The sequence below is a fragment of the Musca autumnalis genome, unplaced genomic scaffold (genome assembly GCF_047663935.1).
Source record: "Musca autumnalis isolate F117 unplaced genomic scaffold, ASM4766393v1 scaffold_4, whole genome shotgun sequence".
Lineage (NCBI taxonomy): Eukaryota > Metazoa > Arthropoda > Insecta > Diptera > Muscidae > Musca > Musca autumnalis.
Window position 1 is genome coordinate 146,869,019 of NW_027411977.1, and position 21,462 is coordinate 146,890,480.

At 37.0% G+C, this 21,462-nt stretch overlaps 1 protein-coding gene across 10 annotated transcripts in view; it reads left to right on the forward strand.

Annotated features, from left to right (window-relative positions):
* The first annotated feature begins 4,467 nt into the window (after positions 1 to 4,467).
* Positions 4,468 to 21,462, forward strand: part of LOC141403530 (uncharacterized) — a 71,018-nt gene continuing 54,023 nt past the window's right edge. The window contains exons 1-2 of one of the 10 annotated variants that reach the window (XM_073986092.1): positions 4,468 to 4,630; positions 5,495 to 6,295. In XM_073986092.1, coding sequence (XP_073842193.1) covers positions 6,213 to 6,295 — 83 coding nt within the window. In that variant the 5' untranslated portion in view covers positions 4,468 to 4,630; positions 5,495 to 6,212. Of the gene's footprint in view, positions 4,745 to 4,903; positions 6,296 to 21,462 lie in introns of those variants that run through there. The other 9 variants (XM_073986096.1, XM_073986091.1, XM_073986088.1 and 6 more) reach the window with 9 other exon arrangements.

Sequence of the window (21,462 nt, forward strand, 5' to 3'; positions counted from 1 at the left end):
TAATTGGGCCATGATTAGGCCATAAAAGGAAAAAATTGTAATCAGCTGTTAGCTGTGGCTTATGCTTGGTTTACATTTACGAAATCCACTCGATTTCAACTGTCAAATCCATAGATTAAACGTCAAATGAAATCCTGATGTGATTTCATTTGACGTTTGAGCTATGGAATTGACAGTTGAAATCGAGTGGATTTCGTAAATGTAAACTTAGCATTTCCTTCACTTTATTCTACCATGGTATGGCTTTCATGACAAACGCTTAGCCATGGTACAACAAGAAAGGTAATTTCATGCTACCGTATGATTAAATTTGTTTTTTTTTTCAAATTTGAAGTACATTCATTGTCAAATTGAATTTGACAGAAAATATTTATGTACATACATATGTATGTATGTGTGTACATGTTTTCAAATGTCAGTATTTATTAAACTTTCATTTGATTTTTTTTTATTAAATTAGACACGGTTTAAAAATTAGCTTTCTTTCTACATCTATATGTTAAAAGATTCCTTATTGCTGTGATGATTCGAACAAGGTCTATGCTGCGCAAAATCGACAGGGAGGTAAGCTCCGTGATATTGGTGCTATTTGTGGGTATCATACATAAATAAGCAAAGAACAAATTTTTAAGGGGGGGAAAACAATCTTATTTTCAATACAATAGGTCTGTACGATAACTCAAAAGTTTGTACAAATTTATACAAACTTTTACAAAATGTTGTTCGATAACAAACTTGTTCTGTAAAGCTGGGTACACATTGTCAGTTTTGAATGACAGCTTTGTTGTTGCTTGCTAGTGTGGCCGCTCATTTTTGTCATTCATCATGCAACCACAAAATATTTGGTCTGTTCCAGTACTGCAAGAATCTACTAATTTTTACTATTTTTTCCGATAACATAAAGGGAAAATTGTTATCGTAGTAAAAAATAGTAGCTTCTTGCAGGTTCTGGAACAGGCCAATTTTGTGGTTGCTGGACGGTTTGGAAGTTATCGATAACTGCGAAATATCGACATTCAAAACTGACAATGTATACCCAGCTTAAAACGTCAAAACAATATACACAATCTGTGTATGTGTGTGTGCTGTTTGAATATTATAGCTTTGTTCCTTTACTTTTTTAATGGTAAGGGTGGTAAAAGAGAAAAGTGTCAAAATTGCTCAAAATTACTCTCTCATGAACATTTTTACCAGAAAAGTAAAGGAACGGAAAAATGGTAGGTCTGGCAGCAATGCCAAAAAGAAACATAAAAAAAATCAATTTTCGTCTTTTATTTCACAGTTTTTAATTTAGTTTTGTCAGCGTTTGATGTTGAAACAAACATTTTATCATATCCAGGGGCTCAATTCTGTTTCTATGAAAATGTAAAATGAACACTTTTATAAAGGAGAAAACTGTCAAATGAAAAATATTATAAAGGAAATATTTTTCATTTCAAATTTTCATAGAACAAGAATCCAGCCCCAGAACCCGATTATGTGGAGAAACCTTGACACTTCATTAATTTTTCGCGTTTTTTTTATAAAATGGTCAAAAATGGTATTGTAAACAAACCCACTTGTTGCTTTTGTGTTTACTAATTTTGATGGTTTAGGAATTCAGGAAAGACGAGGGTTCTATAGATTGTTTTCATTTAAATCTACCTCTTTACTTATACCATGCACTTAAGTTATGTCCAATTTACATTTGCAACTTTTTCGTCATTTAGAGCTGTTTCGTCATTTATTTGCTAAAACAAGCAAAATTTTGCGTCATTTACGATACAAAATTAAATGACGATTGCTGCGTCATTTATTCTAAACAACGCACGAAAACACCATACTATTATACGCAACCCTGCTTTTTCGTCATAAACTACCAAAAAATGCAACTGTTTTATGATGTCTTTGTTTGTTTGTGTGTGTTGTAAAAAAACAAAAATACTCAAACGATGACAAAAGTGTAAATCAATGTTAAAAAAAACTTGCAAAAATTAAAAGGGACAGTACTCTCCATGGTACAATAAGAAAGGTAGATGCATCGGCGAATTGCTACAACAAAGCAACTTTTTTTGTAATGTAAACTGTCAAAATTTTCGCCAAATGGTCTCTTGTTGTCTCTTTTTATCGCGTGTGTTTGTCTATAAAGTGTAGACATGCTATCTCTTACTTACCGAATCATATGGGTTTTTGAACGTTTTCACACGATAAGGTTTGCCTGCTCAAAAATGCGTTGTCCGTTTTGGTTCTCATTCGTAAATTGTGTCAGTGTTGAAACAAAATGTGGAAGTAAGTGAACGAAAACGTACATAAAGTACCATACATACAACACTAGCATGTAAGATATTATCTACCTGTTTCATCATATTTTTTACAAATAAAGGTGTTCTTCAAAACATGACTTCTATGTACCTGTTAATAACAAAGGTATTTCCCTATTTCATAAAAATCTTTCTTGAAAAATTTACGCTGGTAACGCAGGTATCATCTTACCTTCAGGTGGTAAGAATTATTACATTATTTTTTACATGGCATGCGCGCATGAGGCAACAATTTTAACAACGTATACATTTTACCCAATTTTATGGGATTCACAAGAATTACTTTTTTAATTTTCAAATACAATACACACATAAACCTTTTTGGTACATTTATGTAAAACCGTACTTCTTTTTGTTCAAAAAGTACGCTTGTATAAAATTACTTCAAAAACGCAACACTAGATGTGAAAATTACGAATGAGAGTCAAAACGGAAACCACGTTTTTGAGCAGTCAAACCTTATCGTCTGAAAACGTTCTTTGTTTTGATTTTTCATGGCGAATTCATAGTTTTTTGACGTTTTAGATTTAATCAGCTGGGCTGAGGCCATGGTACAATTAAAAAGGTAGAAACAACGGCGAATTGCTACAACAAAGCAACGTTTTTTGTAATGTAAAATATCAAAATTTTCGCCAAATGATCTCTTGTTGTCTCTTTTTATCGCTTGTGTTTGTCTATAAAGTGAACACATGCTATCTCTTACTTACCGAATCATATGGTTTTTTGTTTTGATTTTTCATGGCGAATTACTAGTTTTTTGACGTTTTAGATTCGATCAGCTGGGCTGAGGCATCTACCTTTTTAATTGTATCATGGCTGAGGCATCTACCTTTCTTATTGTACCATGGTACTCTCCCAACAATTCTCTCTCATTTATTTTGGACAGCAATGAAAACATGGCACAATTACCAGGTAGATGCATCAGCCAACAACTACAACAAAAACCAGTTCAGTACTGTGAAATGTCAAAAATGATTTCTAAAAATAAAGCGATTCACACAATTTTTTCAACAAAATTTTGTTAGGCACTTATTAATAAACACAATTGGTGTGTCTTTTTACTTACTTAATGTTGCTGAAACAATTTTTTCGGCAACTTTTCCTATATACAACTGTCAATTTTAGAAATAATATTACAAATTTTAGAAATAATATTATTAATTATTACAAATTATCGAGTACGCAGACAGGCATATTATTACAAAAATCGGAACTCCTTTCCTTTACCGACCCACCGCAGAAAATTCTGAAAAAGTTACCACAGATAGTGTTTTTTATCCCGATTCCAACCATGTATTGCTTTTGTTGCGGAAATGTATACTTCCCGAGATATGGGCCTCCAAAGCTCCACAATGACCCTAGTCTAAAATTTTGGCAAATTAGATATTTTTCTCTAAATAGCCGGCCTTCGGCCGGAATTTAAGACTTTCTCCTATGGACAGGTGCAAATCTCGGGAACGGGAACAAAATTTTCTTTTAAATTAAATATTTTCCCTAAATAGACGGCCTTCGGCCGGGATTTAAGACTTTTTCCTATGGACAGGTGCAAATCTCGGGAATGGGAACAACATTTTTTTTTTAAATTAGATATTTTTCTTTAAATAGCCGGCCTTATTTTTTTAGGCCTATATCTCGGGAAGTATACATACCCTTCAACAAAATAATACATCGTTGAAATCAGTATAAACATCACTATTTGTGGTAATTTTCTAATAATTTTCTGCGGTGGTTTGCCAAAATTTTAGACGCCTTTGTGGAACTTTGGGGGCCCATATCTTGGGAAGTATACATTTCCGCAACAAAAGCAATACATCGTTGGATTCGGTGTAAAAAGTACTATCTGTGATAATTTTTTAATAATTTTCTGCGGTGTTTTGCCAACATTTTAGACTAGGGCCGTTGTGGAACTTTTTTCGGGAAGTATACATTTCCGCAACAAAAGCAATACATGGTTGGAATCGGGATAAAAAGCACTATATGTGGTAATTTTTTCATAATTTTCTGAGGTGGGTCGGTAAAGGAAAGATAAGCCCAAAAATCCATCAAAAATTCACAATTTTTCTTTTAAATTGTTGTTTTTTAATTTTGTGTGTTTCAATTGCAACAACTTTTTTGACAGCTCACAGTACATCAGGTGGGCTGATGCGTCTACCTGTATGATTGTGCCATTGTGGAAAAGAGAGTGAGCGACGAGGAACTCAAGAAAATCGACGGGTTCATTTTATTAAAATTGGCGTGATTGAGAGAAGTTGTCTATCGGCTCGTTCGGTGTGTCGCAAAAAAGAAAAAACAAATAACAACCAAGAATTATTTTATTATCAGAATAAAAAGTATTGATATCAATTAGTATATGTGTGTGTTCTGTTTATATGTAAAACAACTTTAGTATGAAATTAAATACGTTCGACAAAAATAAAAACAAACAAAATGCCAAAAAATAAATAGTAATTTACTTGCTAAAATAAAAATTTATTTTTGTGGTGAAGATGATTTGTTAGGAGGATTGTATGTTTGTGTGTGAAATTATGGCAATAAACAAAGTTGGAGTAGACAAAATTTATGTTTGTTTCGAATTAATTCGTTATTTTTTTGTGTTCTTTAAGCGATTTTAATGTAAATCTTCAGTTGTTGTTTGTGTGTGTATTTTCTACATTTGAAATCTTTATACGCCCCATCATCAAGGGTCAATGAAATGTATTGATAACTAGAAATTAATTTTGGAAGAAAAAATATAAAAAACTTCTCTATTGTCTAAAATTTGGATGTTTTAGAAAATGTTTTTAATTAATTGTCTGGCAGAAAATGTGATTGTGATTTTGTTCTTCAAAAAATGTTTTGACAATCAAGATTTTCTACAAAGTTTTAAGTCAAAGTGCCACGGTCTCATTAAAATTGCAACTTCAACAATTTTTTCTTCGTCTTCTTAATATTTGTTGTTTATTATGAGTTTTGTTTCATGTTGGTCATGTTGGAGTCTCTTTGGTTTGTATTCTTCGTAACATCGATTGGGGGCACTTCACACACACATCGATACGTGTTTACGCATACGCACACATAATAAATGGTGAAAAATTGGCCAAGTGGAAATAGAAATGCGAAAAGAAGAAAATCAGCAAAACCAAAGAAGAATTTCCACTGTCAAATGCCAGCAGAACAATAACAATAGTTTTTTTCTTATTTGCTCTGCCAAATAGAATTGCTCGGAAAACATTTTGGTGTCATCATCGAGATGACCGAAAGGTGGAACCGTGATTTGAACAACAAAACAAATATGAAAATAACCACATGAAAAAGTGGAAAATCTGTGACATGTGTAAGGCATAACAACAACGAAAGACACAAACAATAGTGGCAAAGAAGGCAAAAACCAAAAAATATTTTCCCAAGTGTAGTGAAATTTAAAGAAAAACCAACCAAAAAAATTGCCAATTATAAGAAGAAAAGTCAATAGCTGGTCTTAAAAAAGGTTAAAAAGTTAAGAAAATTCTAAGAAATAAATATTAAATTATCAAAGAAATTAAAAATTTTTACAGTGATTCACACAACCAGCTAAACAGGATGAAGCAGTCAACATCAACAGCAAAATAACGAACTACAAAACAAAAGAGGAGAAAAAAATTAATAATAATAATAAATTATCTGTAACTGCTAAACAAAAGTGATTCAGAAGAAACAAATCATGAATTAATGAATGAAAACCCCCCAATCATCATCGTCGCATCGCATTGTGCGATGGTGTTTTGTTTAAATTATTTAACATCAAACCGTAGAGACACAAAGACATTTTGATTGAAAAAAATTGCAGCCACTATAAAAGTTGGCCACCAAACCATTGACACGGACTGACCGCCAGCGCTAGCCAACCGTACGAACAGCAGAAAAAGGAACACAACTAAAAAAAAAAAAAACAAAATGCCCTGCGACAACACAACAAAGAACTCTTCGGATATTGAACATGATTGGAGTACAGGCACAAGTCAACCATACCATGTTAGGTAAGTTGTAGTTTCTTTATTTGTGTCCTTCATTTTGTCTATTACAAATGCCTGCAAGAAATTAATTATAATTTGATTACAATTGATGTGATATACCAAAAACAAAACAAGAAAAAGGAAATCAAAAGGAACTGCGTCATTGGGGGGATAACTATTTTATATCAAAAGTGTATGACCATATTGTTTCGAAGGACATACCCAAGGCTACAGAGTGTCAAATCAAAGTTATTCCACCTACAAATGATTGTCGCCCGAGGGAATCTACAAGCCGAGAGAAATTTTTAAATCTCCTACCAAGGGCAGTATGTAGGATGTAAATTATAAATACCTATATTACTTACTTACTTACTTACTTAGCTGGCCCATTACAGAAGATTTGTTCCATAAACCGAACTAAGAAAAGATCTCCAATTCTCTCTGTTTAGTGCTTCGCTTTTTGGAATACCGCGCCTTGTCATCTCTTCATCCACTTGTTTGCGTCATCTATTCTTTGGCCTGCCAATTCTGCGTGCACCACCATGTGGCTCGAATTTATACGCCTTTCGATACGTTTAACTATATTGATGTCGTTGTATTGCAGATACAGCTCGTGGTTCATACGACGTCGATATTCACCTTTTGGCCAATACAATTCTTCTTTTTATTTCACAACTGATGTCGTTTGTTGTGTTTACGGCGGTGCCGAGGTATACTAAGTCTTTTACTACCTCAAAATAATAAGAACCAACTTCAAAAGTTGGTCCGATCTCAATGGACGCATGGACGCGCGTCTTCTTGCCTGAAACCTCTTTTGGTACAAAATTCTTCGGAGAGGTTCTTTCCTATTTTAACTGAAGATCTTGTGTCAGTTAGAGTCATTTTACAAAGCCGAATGAGCTTTGCGGGGATAACAAATTCAGACATTGCTTGGAATACCTTTGAACGTAGCGGGCTGTCGAAGGCTGCCTTATAATCGATCTGCATCTCTTGGGTCTTCTCCAGGATTTGCCGCAGGGTAAATATCTGGTCAATGGTGGACTTGCCAGGTCTAAAGCCGCATTGGTATGTCCAATTATCTCGTTGACCATGGGCTTTAGTCGTCCGCATATTATCCCTGAAACTATCTTGTAGACAATAGGGAGAAGACTTATGCCCCTATAGTTGGAGCATAAAGTCTTATATCCTTTCTTATGGACGGGACACAGGATGCTCAGGTTCCGATTGTCGGGTACGCGTTCTTCCTGCCAGATGGAGCTAACTAGCTGATGCATACACCTTGTCAGCGTTTCGCCTCCGGTTTAAAACAGCTCGGCTGGTAGGCCTTAAGCTCCTGCTGCCTTATTATTCTTCAGCCGGTTTATTGCTGTCTTTATCTCATCTTGGCCGAGTGGTATACATTAAATACCATCTACTGGGATTGGATCTGTGGTATCTTCGTCGACTTCGCTACTATTGGATACCAACAGTTAGGAAAATTGCTCTTTCCATATCCTTACCACACTATCTGTATCAGTTACCAGATTATTTTGCTGGTCTCTACAGGAGGATGTGCCAGTTCCAAAGCCATCAGTTTGATGTTTCACTCTTTGGTAGAATTTTCGGACTTCATTCTGTCTCCTGTACATCTCGATTTGTTCACACTCCCGCTTTTCCATCTCTATATTTTCCCTTCGGAAAAGACGTTTCTCCTCTCTCCTTTTCTCCCGATACCTCTCTCGTGCGCTAAGCGTTGCTACTGATTGTAAAGTAGCCCTATATGCCGCATTTTTCTCTTCGGTAGCAGCACGACACTCCTGGCCATACCATGGATTCTGGTGGAGGTCTCTGGTATCCAAGTATTGATTATGTGACTGTTTGCATGGAGTGGGCAATGTTTTGCCATTGTCCTGATATGTTATCGGGACGAGGAGTGCTTTGATTAAGCAGTTGGGCCAGTTGAGTGGAATATAAATACCTATATAATGGTTCAGAAAACCGCATAAAACGTAATTCTAGGAGGGGGTTTCTAGAGATGAAATACCCAAAAATACAATCAATAAAGATAAACTGGAAGAATTTAAGTTGGTTCCGTGACATAACTCCTAAAACGATTTTGGGTTTACGAAAGTAACTCCGAACATTTTTGGGAGCTATATACGATCCCATCTACCGGACATAATATCGGAAAGTATACATTTCCACAAGAAAACTAATACATTCATCTTTGGAATGGTATGAAAAGCGTTATCTGTGGTAAAATTTTAATACTTTTCTGCGTTGGGTCAGTAAGGAAAGATAAGCGCAGTTTGAGTACCATTGAAAAGAACCTGAAGTATAATAAAGTTTTCTATTGATTCCTACTGATCCAAATTATGAAGATTATGTTTATGAACAACAAGAAACTTCGTGTCCTCATGTAGATGGTCAACTAGAGTGATGAGACAGTTATCAGAACAGGTTTCATTGCATTGTATTTGGATTTTCGAATCATATTGGCACGCGCAGCTTACCACAGATCAAACTATCGCATTAAAAAGAGTCAAACCAAGGTTTAAGAACTGTATCCCAGAGACCGTTGCTCCTTTCTATCAGGGCTTTCTTTGCAGGCCTTCCAGACAGAGTTCTTTCTACCGTATGGCGAGCGGCGACCATCGCTTATGAAGTCGGGAGTTTGGTCGACAGACGTCCACCATATTCTTGGCATCAGAAAATTTTACACTTTTCACGCAGTCTGCTTTGAGTTTCATGGACCGTCAGCCGATTCAGCCACTTTTCGCTCCACCATCCCCTCTATTCCTTTAACAGAATGGCTGGGGTTGTTGTTGTAGCAGCACGGAATCTACGTTGAAGCATCAATCCGGTACGAAAGAACTCGCTGCCGCGGGATTGGGTCTGGAATTGTTAGGAGCTGCCGGTCTTGTAGTGGTCTGTGGTCCAGTCCTCTGCAAGTTTGGGGCTCCTGAACATTTCCCACTCTTCTTTCCCCCTGCAGCTTTAGGGTCAGTCGCCAAAGAAGCGGTCCCACTGGTTGGGGCAAATGGATTTCCGTTTTTAACTGATGTCGATTTAGTCATCGCCACTGGTGAGCTGGACGGAAATTAGGAAGAGTTTCTCAGCGTGAGGGTATTTCCTTTCGAAACGCCTCACGAATCGAATTTTCAACCCGATCTACCGTAATTCCGCTTGAGTGATCTCACTCGGGTTCCTGCCAATAAATTTTGTGCAGTATTGAACTGCCCTTTTGTAGGAGTGTCTATCATTCCTTTCCCTGGTCCTATTGCTGTTGTTGTGATTGGGAATGTGGGGGAGTGGTTCGTACACTCCTCCACATCCTCGTCCATCAGAGCATTCTGCCTGGGAAGGGTTTGTGTATCGGTTATATGGACAGTTAAGATGGAATAACTGTATTATTCATCTGGGAGGGGATGTCGTCCCAATTACTCAAGTGGGAACCCTCCCGTCTACTCTTATTGGTATCGCAATTAGAGGATGTGAACAACCCAGTCTGCAGCTAGATGTGAGTCAAATTAAGAGTTTCACTTTTCCTCAGGAGATCGAGCAATTCCCTGTTTTGGGAGTGTATGCTTAACACCTCAGTGTTAGGGGATATCTTTTAGGGTAAGGATAAGCGCAGGAGATCACTACCTAAAATATCCCAGAGGAGTATTGTGGAATAATCAATTCACCTTATTAGCTCGCGACTGTATAATATAGCCAGAACGTTCTGAGGAGAGTTACATACAGACCAAATGTCCCTATTTGGAAAAATTACGGATCGACTTCTGCCCGATCTCCCGGAGTTCCTTCTCTGGCATCTAGACGGGCCCTTACCGACTGCGAAAACAGACCGCTCTTTTTTGAACTTATCAAGTTTAGCTACCGTTACCGGAAAAAATATTTTTTTAATTGTATTTTTTTTTAAGTGGACGGCCTTCGGCCCGTGGTTTAAGGCTTTCACCTATGGACAGGAGCAAATCTAGGGTATGGAAACAAAATATCTCTTATTTTTTCTCTAAGCAGCAGGCTTTTAAACAAGGGAATTTTCGGAACTTCAGATGGCCATATCTCGGGAACTATACATTTCCCAGAAAATTATATATCGTTGAAATCAGTACAAAAAACACTAGCTGTGGCAACGTTTTTCTGAGAACGGTAGCTAAAGTTAATATAAGCCGTTTTTTCCGAGTATTATCGACTACTTCTTAATACGCTCTTAAATTTATTCGCTAGGTGAATCTTGCAGTCTATCCATTCGTTGAAGATAATCGGTTGTTGTTGTTATAACAGTGTTTTTTTATTATATCGGACCTGTTCAACAAAAGGGTAATAAATCAAAATTTTGAAATTTTCACTTTTTATTAAAAAATGATAAATAATGACGACTCCACCAACAATAAAAATATCACATTACTTTGTCTACACTTTCGTCAAAAATACCGTTATGCCACTCCTCACGTATTCAGAGTCACTACTTTTGTATCAACAGGGATTTGTCACTACTGAACAATACAACATTTTGAGTTACTACCCTACCCTACCGTGTGTTGTGAGGGCTTGTGCCGCATGCAGGACAGATGTTTTGCACAGTGCCGTCAATCCTTGTCCAATAGGAGTTTAGACGGCTGCACTTTCCCGAGCGAAGTTGAGCCAAAATTACTCTGGTTTGTCGTGACAGTTGACGATCCTCAGCTGCGATAGATGGGTGATGTGCTCCGAGGACCGCATTTAAACTACAGTTGCTTATGGCATCTGCAAAAGCGTCCGTGTGAATGCTGTTCGAAACCGCTGATATGCTTGTTGATCTAGAGGTTCTCTCTTGTAACGCTGGACCTCTTCTTCTAGATCATGAAGATTCTCCCTGATCAGCCTGAATGGGAGAGGCTTATCCACAATATGGTGATTGGGATGGCTCTCACGGTAACACCCGAGCAGTTACTGCAACGAAAGCATGTGATTGTGTTGCTGTACTGGAAGAATCTTTGTCTCCTCATGTAGATGATCCCCTCCTGTTCACAGACCGACATTCTGACAAGTTTGAATATTTTCCAATTGCATTGCACTTAGATTCGCGGACCAAACTGGCGCCACATAGCTTACCACAGATCGACCTATCGCGTTTTATGTCGTCAACAAGGTTTCTTTATCTGCCGCAGGCTAGTGACTTGAGGACCTTGTTCCTACATTTCTGCTTGTCGTAGATATCTGCTGCATGCGGGGACGACGAGAACGTGCTGTCGAATGTGACCCTTGGAATTTTGGGGTAGTTTGTGGTCGGAATTCTGCTACCGTCGACTATCACATTTAATTGAGTTCTCACTTCTGTCGTCCGTGTGTTGAACATAGTGCCCGTAGATTTAGTGGTGGATATTTGCAAATTCCTCGCGTGGAAAGAAGTGGTAAGATCGGTCAAATAGAAGTTCAGCCATTTACAAATGTCATCAGGGAAGTACCTGACGCCAAGATCTTACAATCGTCCGTATACGTTACGATCTTAATGTCGTTTGGAGGGGCGGAATACAGGCAGAGGTTAAACAGTTCCGGAGAAATCTACCCACCGTGGGAAACTCCCAATTTCCTCTACAGGGCTTGGGTTTCTTGTTCCTGAATTCCACGTACGACCGGCGTCCACACATTGATTATCAAACAGCGTGGAGTGCTTGACAGTATCAAAGGATTTTAATAAGTCAAGCGCCATCATCACTGTTCTATCACACGTCTTTCTATGGTTGAGTCCTCGACAAATATGTGTGGAGATGGCGTGCAGCGCTGTTATAATGCTGTGCTGCTTACGGAATCCACGCTGATGATCTTGATGACATTCGCAACACATCCATTATAAATTTGGGTGGTTCATCCAGGGCAGGAAGAGATCTGATGCGACGTAGTACTCTTCTCTTCGCCCTGTCACTCCCGGGGTGCTCGACAAACTGTCTATTGAAATAACTTGCGCACCTCTTCGGATCAGTCAATCCGAAGGTCCTATCTTCCTTCTTTATTGGGTTCGAGAGTGACTTAACCGTTGCCCACAATTCAACGTTCTGCTACCCGAACATCAGAAGGTTGGTTTGATTTAACCACTTGTTCGGCTTATGCTTACCGACCAACCTGATAACTTCCTGTGTCAGCTCCCTGACTCATCACGTCATTTCCTCTGCCGGGAAGTCTGGTCTCACTCCGGGTATGATGTCTCGGAACGTCCGTTCTGCTACCCGAACATCAGAAGGGTTGTGATCTCAGATCTCTGAAACAGTGATTAGTGAACTCTCTGAAACTCTGCCAATTCACTTTACCTTGATTGACGAAAGTACGGCGTTCAGAGGTGATGAAATCTGGCGGTCCAAGAGAAATGACGGGTTGCCAGGTGACGTCATTTGTCAGACCAGGTGACACGATGGTTATGTCTGGCGAACGGTGACACTTTCCGCTAATTTTGGTAGGGCGTCCTTATTGATCGTACAAAACGTAAAACTGTCTATTTGCTCAGCCAGCGCTATACCCTCTGGTCGTTTCCGAGGAACGAATGCCACAACTCATGATGAGCATTAAAGTCCTATCTACTCAACTATTTTATGAGCGGACCACTCGGCTCGCTTTCGTTTTCCCATTCGCGTTGGGGCAGCGACACAACAGATGCTCCAATGTCTCTGTTTCCTTCTCTTTATCTCATAACCTACATTGATCTGATATTGAACGAGAGGGTCAAGCGTTATTGATGTTGTATCATTCAATTTCCCTGGGTTCGGGAGTGGCTCAGCAATATTTTCAATGTTTTGAAATTCCATCTACGGGTAATGCAAAGAGAGCCAATTTCTTACTTTCGCGAGCATCCCCTTGTAAAAGTTTACATTACATTACATTACATTACTATTGATTGCATTGTGAGGGGGTTAAAGTAGAACTAGTTGCTGTAACCCAGAGAATCGATGAGTTTTCGATACCGAACTAGTTTATTTTGCTAGCGGGCAGTTTGGTTGCTCCCTTGTCTTCATACGGGCAAAATTTGCCTCATCGAAATAATGGTTTTAGACCCAAGTATGTTTGGACGAAATCCGTTTCAGACAATTTGAAGTTGATTTAGAACTGTCCGTTCGTCTGTCTGTCTGGCTGCAGCGCACGATAACTCTCGAACGGATCAACCCATTCGGTTCAAAACTTTGGCTTTCGTAACTTAGTTTAAACTTAGTTTAAGTTTGAAGATGGGTTATATCGGTCCACTCCTTCCGGTACCTCCCCCACAAAATTTCGAAAAATTTTCGGAAAATTTGTTCGGAAAAATTGTCCATATTTTACACATCCTAATACATCTGCCATATGTATATCAGGTTTGAATATGGACCATATTTGTCCACTCAATCGGGTACCTCCCACACAAAATTTTGGATAACTTCACTTTAAGACGTGCTCTCGATCACTTTGATTTCTGTTGAAGCAATTTGCATTCGCTGCCTCAATTACGACGGTAAATGCTTTTTCAGTGGTAAGTATATTTCTTGAGAAAAAAGTACTTCCTGTACTTCCCTCCAATATTTAAAAAATGTCACTAAAATGGTATGCACGATATCGCTTGAACGGGACAACCAAATTTATCTAAACGTTGGATCTCCTAATATATTGTCCAAAGTTATTTTAACTTCTAAAATGGCCGATATCGATCTTCTCTTTATGTTACCTCCTCCAGATGAAAGTTTTAATTCACATATGCTGAGGGTATATCTCTGTCGGCAAAACCGACTCATCCTTTTTTACTTGTTTTTAAGAAATTATATCAACAATTTCATATAATAGTTATTAACTTATAATGGAGGAAAACCTCTAACGTATCTGGCTAATTTTTAAACATTTTATAGTAAGCTCTAACATATGTATGTGTGTATACTGTTAACTTTGCCATTTGAGTTGGCCAGAACAATCAATCACACATCATCAAATGTCACATACATTGGAGTTAATTTAATTTTCTATACTACCCGTATTAATAACGGTTGTGAGTGAATATTTTATTCATTTACAATAAAAGTCAGTAAAGTATCGCATTAAATTACCACCACTGGTTGCTAGAGGAAAAGTAATGGAAAAATATAATTGCAGTGGAGAACATACCAATACTTACGTACATACACGTACATACGTACACATTCATTTATTGAACATTTTTGTACGTGTTTATACCTACCGACCAACATTTGTAACAACCCTTTGTAGCTGTTAGGAATGGAATGTTAGCCACAATGATAATAGGCATACATGTCAGTATTTATTGTACATACATATGTATGTATGTATATACTAGTGTGTCATAGCCATATCATAAATAGTGGTAAATTCAAAACTAAAGGATATATATTTTTCAATAAATCAATAATTTATCGCAGTAATAATAATAAAAAGATGTACGTATTGCATTATAATGCAAATTCCTAAAGAATTGCTTTGTCCAAGGTATATGTGCCTTAAAACAGGTATTTCGAATATGGATTATTATTAATTTTATGACACAAGAAACATTCAAAGAAACATTTACACATTATCTTGGGATATCAAGTGAAAGCCCTGAAAATGAAACTTTTATTTTGCGACAAGACGTAATACGGATGGTGAGTAATAATTCCACAAAAGGTTTAAAATATTGAACACAGTGCTGGCGAAAACATTTGCAACTTCAATACCTCTCTAGTGCGCTACTGATTGTAGAGTAGCCCTAAGGCTAGTTTTAATTCAAAAGGAAAAAAAATGTTTGGGCGGCAATAATAATATTTGAACGTTGACCGCGATTTATTTGAAAATCTCTCCGGCGAGTTCTTTTTGTTTTTTGATATGAACATTGTAGTTTCAGAATCCGCAAAAACTTCTCAGGTGTAAGCACCTTTCATTTAAATATAGCTAAGGCGCACCGTGCTCGTTTAATATATTGTAACGGAATTAGGGTTAAACTTAATCCCGCGTAGACGTTGTTTTATTCCCCGATACGATTTGTACCAAATAAAAAGAGGTTTCGTTTTAGATTACTAAACACAAAGCTTATCTCTAGTAAGAGCTTTACTCTATTCAGTTTTCTCTTTACTAAGCGTAGACTGACGGTTTTAAGTCGCGGTCTGAATTACAACTCAATCGCCCGCTATGCCCCGGTATTTATAGTCGCTTGCGTATGCATAGACTGTTCTAGCATCCTTCATCTGGGAGGTTATCCAATGTTCAAACGACCCAGCAAACCAAATGTCGGATGCCCGACACATCCGAACAATTTCGGAAGCAAAATCATTCAGATTTCGTTTCGTTTCCTATACGATTTTTCGTAGGGGAATTCGTTCAGGTTTTGTTTCGATTTCGGAGCGAATGTCGGAAGTAAATTTTCAAAGGTTCCTCCGATTTTCATACGACATTATACCGAAATCGTTCAGAAATCTGTACGAAAATTCGGAAGAAAAAAATCGCTTTCCGATTTCGCACAGACATTTCGTTCCGAAATTATGTCATACAACTTTCGTTAAGATATCGTTACGATTTCGGTTCCGAAATCGGACGCAACGTCCGAATTTTGTTCAGATTTCATTACGATGTCGGTACGATTGGTTTGCTGGGGAGATCCAGATGCACATACACACATACTCGTGCACAAACAGACAAACGCATGTAATTAACTAGTGGGGCAGAGGCAAAAATACGAGGGAGAAGCACAACTGAATTAGCTAGACTAGAGGGGTAGGGACATGGATCACTGCCGCGTCCATATCTTCCTCCTCAGTCAGCGATAACTTTTCCCAAATTTCACCCGGGATGCTTTCCTTCTTGAGTGTCAAGGGGACGCTTTCCTCAATTAAATTGAGGAGTACAAGGCTCTGTCTGTTCAAACTGTCGTTAATATGGTCCAGTTCCGGTGCGTCGTCCCCGCCCATATTACCAGTCCAATTTGTAGCAGAGTTAGAGCTGCTGGCCGAAACGTTAGGGGAATCGTTGTCAATGTCCATATTCGTAATTGTCAGGGATAAAGAGGAGGTTGCACTTGTGAGTGTGAAGACTGAGGGTGCCAAGGCATCCACTCCTACATCAGTCGAAGGCTCATTTTGAGGTTTTTGGATTTTTGGTTTTTTTTTGTTTAAATTTCGAATGTCCATGAGATATTGAGTTGTGGAGGAGCTGAGGTCTACCGGGGCATAGCCTTCTTACCACGGCAGGGGCATGACAATTACTCGTTGAGACGCCCAGGTATCAACGAGGCTCCGTTCAAATACAGTTGGTACCCTAACTGCAAACCTTGAGAACACCGATGGGCACGTGGTCGCTTAACACCCCGGTGTTAGGGGATCTCAGCAATTTTTTATTTGGTAGGAGATCACTACCAAATATGTATGTGTCACACATTCCAGAGATACGCTATGGGTGTTCAGTGCACTGTATTGGTTTGTGACAGTAGAGGTGGATAACATTTGGTAGGTCACAACCCCCAGATCAACACTATAAGAAGCTGAGTGGAACATTGTGACGTCTAGCCCCCGCATCGCGCCATGGTGCTTAAAACGTTTTCGGGGGTCGTCAGCATTACCGAAGTTTGTTTTCCTTTTTCATCGTTTCTTTATAGTATGTCGCTTTTTGGAGGGATGCGCTACTAGCCAAATGCCCAACCCAAGTTCTGAACGGCACATGCTAGCTCACTACCTTTAACGGGTGTTAAATGCAGTTCCCCAGGTAACACAATGGGGATGTCAGAGTCTACTTGAGATAAAAGAGGCACCAAGGTAAGTCCTTGGCTTTGCCATGTTAAAACCGGTCAGGGCCCCTTGCTTGGTATCGTTCATCGTACATATATAATAATGCATTGCACTTCTTTTTAATGAAATTAGTACATAATTGTCATTGCTTTCGATTTAAAGGCATTAAACTTACCCATTAAGCTCTCTCACTTACCAAATGTAAAAAACATAGCGTAGAAAATTGTCATAATGAAATCAAGAAGTTCAACATACTTGGGTTCGTTTACATTTCCAAATATTATCGTTCCTTCACCCAGTGTGTGAACTTTTATGGCCTCTTTTTGCTAAGAATATTGATAAGACAGTCGGATTGTGGTGCAATCGACAGTGATATTTATTAAAAAAAAAATAATTTAACATCCGAAAAAGGAGCCGTCATAATCAATTTTTGAAGAGAAAGTTGAAAGTTGAAATTGTTTTCATCTATAATTACCACCGGATAGTATCGGAAAGAAATAGTAATGTATAGAAAAAAAGTATAAAAAATAATGTAAAATGTTTAATTTCGAAGGGTGTGCACCTGACGGAATGGAAAAAAGATTGACATCGACATAGGACTCGCAAATGTCAAACCAAATATCCCATACAATTTTTGCCTCAAAATATATATTACAGAACCTTGAATTTTACCAAAACTGTATAAAATTTGAAAAAAAACTTGCTCACAAAAATATTTTGCACTGCGTATAAGCTCAGGAAAAGGTATCATGTTTGTATAAACCTCACAAGGCAATACCCTCTGTTCTGAATCCAAATCATAGAACACGGTGTGCCTTAACAAATTTAAATGGAAGGTGCTTACACCTCGGAAGATTTTTTTTGTTTCTTGATATTTCTCATTTATGAGCATTGTAGTTTCAGAATCAGCAAAAACTTCCGAGGTGTAAGTACCTTCCATTTAAATTTGTTAAGGCACACCGTGAGAATTTTAAACAATATTGTTTACAATGGTTGTAATCATATAAAAGTACAAATCGTGCATTATTTCCAATTCAAAATAAAACATGTCGTCCGCCGTTTGAAATTTGCTGTTCAAAAGGTTGTTGTCTTTTTATTCTAAGCTTTTTATTTTTTTAATAATCGGGAGTTCATATTTCATTTGACGTTTCTGTTGTGGAAGTAAAATCTGAAATCCGACAGCTTCATATACAGAGTATATTACCACCAGTATTTTTTTGTTTACACAGTACACTTTATAAATGTTTACATTTATAGATCTATAGGCGAATTTGAGTAAATAAATATCAATGTGTAAAAAAACTGTCTGTTTGTCATACATACTGCCACTTTTTATTTTGTTATCAACGCTTGGACGCGTTGATAAGATTAAAAGTAAAAAAATACTACATGTATACATATAGGTCTGACATAGGCTACCAGAGATTCACACATTTTTTTGTGTGCAACGTAAATAAATATGTGTCGAGTAATACCCGCAGTAAATAAATCAAACCACCAGTGAGGAAGGTTTGTTTATCTACATTGAAAAAGAGACAGTTTTTGAGGAATTATTCAGGAATATATGTTTTTCAATATTTACGAAAGATTTAATAAAATATTAATTTATTTGTAAAAGTGAAACTATTATTTAAAATGTTGGTCCTCATTACTTGTGCCGTTAAGGGTTATCGTACTTACAAATATAAAAAATTAAATTACTTGTAGACTTGTTTCAAGTCGATATGAATCCGTTGTGTTTTCTCGAAATTGCATTTTTGAAGCCGGTGCCCATCTCAGAGTAATCCCCAGTTGTGCAGACCCAAAAAAAAAAAAAAACAATTTAGAGTTGATCTGGCCCTGTACGTCCGCCTGTCTGGTTAGCTGGACCGCACAATAATTCTCCATCGGATCATGTGATTTGATGCAAATTTGGTCCTCGTAACATTTTATCGCTCAAAGACGAAGATCGTGAAGGTCGTCAAAAACTTTCCTTATGCAAACAAACAGCTTTATCAAAATTTGTATTTAGTAACTAACTAAAATGTAACTAACTTTTTGAAAGACGATGAAATAAAAGTAATAATTACGTGGACAAAAAATCACGTCGAAAAACTGAAAATGTTTGATAAACATGTTTGTAAATATGACAATTCGTTTATCGACAAAAATATCAATAACAATTTAATTGAATATTTGAACTAATAATTGAAGATCGTCATTTGACATGCTATGAGATAAAGGCATCCTAGGGCTTGCATAATTCGATATTGCCTGAACACATGTATCGTTGGATCCAGCACAATTTGACAATCGCTCAAAAAAGGCTAGTGTTGATTTTTACACAGAAATGTTGAACAAATACGATCGAGGTGCTTCAAACGACGTTTATAACATCATAACAGAGGACGAATCATTTATTTATGTGTATGAACCCGAAACAAAACAGCAAACGACCATGTGGGTCTTCGTAGACGAGCCAAATCTAACGAAATTTGTTTGCGGAAGAAGTATTTCGCCTGTTTTGCTTGAGCAATGTAGGACGGTTAATTCTGAGTGGTACACCACAATTTGTTTGCCTGAAGACTTCGGAGAAATTCGATAAAACGAATAAGAGAAGTCAAATCATTGTGCACTTTGACAATGCGAGTTCTCACACATTGGCTCAGACCAGCGACTCTTTGACCGGTCAAAACGTGGAATTGATGGCTCATCCCCCGAACAGCCCTGGCCGCCAATGTCTTACCTTTTTTTAGAAAAAAGTTTGTTCAACTATTTTCGTCGCCTAAAGATGATGTTGAAGTATTATTAGGTGAATGACCCAATATTTAGGGTATCTACTTCGTACATCTCTCGCACGAATATTTCTATTAGTCTTTGTTACAGTGCTGTAATTTTATTCTGACTAAATTGCGTTGATTTGGTCTGTCAGTGAAAAAAAATAGATCCACAGTTTACGATAACTGCCCTACAAATTCCTAAAAATTTACGCTGGAAACTTTATAAACTTTTTCTACCATCTACATATTTTTAAAACTCTGGATCTGATCTTATCGCATTTAGGTGGTCCATAGCTCCTTTAAAAATAATATTTTTGGCATTCCTTCGATGAAGGACTTAGCTTATATCCGGAATTGTACTTCGGCACAGTAGCTATACTATACGAACATATCGAAAATGTAGGTAAAACTCACCGTACCAACCTGTACATATTCTTAAGAGTTCAATGTCAGACATTTATACAAAATGAATCAGAATTGCAGGGTTTTTCATGCGGGAATTCTCGACGTTCTGAGGCTACTGAATTGCTATATTTGCATTGGCATATAAAAATGCAAATGAAAAATTTGATTTGTTTAATTTCATTTTCGTTCAGGTGAATTATTAACTTTTCAAAAATGATCACATGTTTGCCGGTTTTTAAATCGATTTAATTTGAATTTGTTGTCACAACAACTTCATGTCGTATTTACAAAAATTTTGTGCTTATTTCTGAAGCGGCGGCTTATTATTTAAAAAGCGACGCATAAATGCATACAGATTTGTATAAATATTTGTTTTGATACGTTTGTTTATTATTATTTTTTGCGATATCTATAGCTTAATCTTTTTTTGATATCAAAAGTGACAATTAAAAATAACAACAATAATTTGTTTAAATGTATACCTACACACATACAACATTTATATAAATATATAATTTTTGCTTAAATTGCAATAAACACTATTTTTTGATAGATGAAAAAATGATGATTTTTATACATAATTGGTAGCAACTATCTAACTGAAATACTGACCTATATTTCAATTCTGATTATCAAAACTCTATCTCTTCCTTTATAACAGGTATTTCTTTCAAATATTAAAATTTCCCTGGGAATATTTTCTTTTGTTTAATTTGATATCATGAATTGTTATTTTATTTTTTACTTATTCTCGTTGAAAATATAAACCTAAGGTAAAACTAGAATTTCGTGAATCACTTAATATATATCCGGTTTGTAGAATCAAACCGTCAAGCATATAGGCTAAAACACAAAGAATTTCATTAATAATTAATAATTTCATCAGCTGCTGCCTACCTTTCATTAACATATTGATTTTGCAAATATTGAAGCCAGACAAATACACGAGCAGCTGATCGGGTCCACTAGGAAGTATTATCTTAAAAATACATACTATGAAACACTGAAAAAGAAAAATTACTCTCCAACCTTCCTTTAAATACGTTCAAAACATATATGAACGTTCAGAAAATACATATAACATCTCCAAATTGAGAGAATTTCTGATTTTTACAGTGTTTTATTTAACGTGCTTTGGTGTCTGTTTAGTTCAAATCTTGTAACTCATTTTAAACACAGTTGCACTTGACCAATTGAACTGAAACTTTTCACACTTTTCAGATTTGGATGACAATAAATGAATATGAAACCAAAACCAATATGGGTTCATATTTTCGTATAGCCCCCATAAAGCGGTACAACCCGATTTCAGGTGTTTTGTCTTCATTTTTTGTCCGAA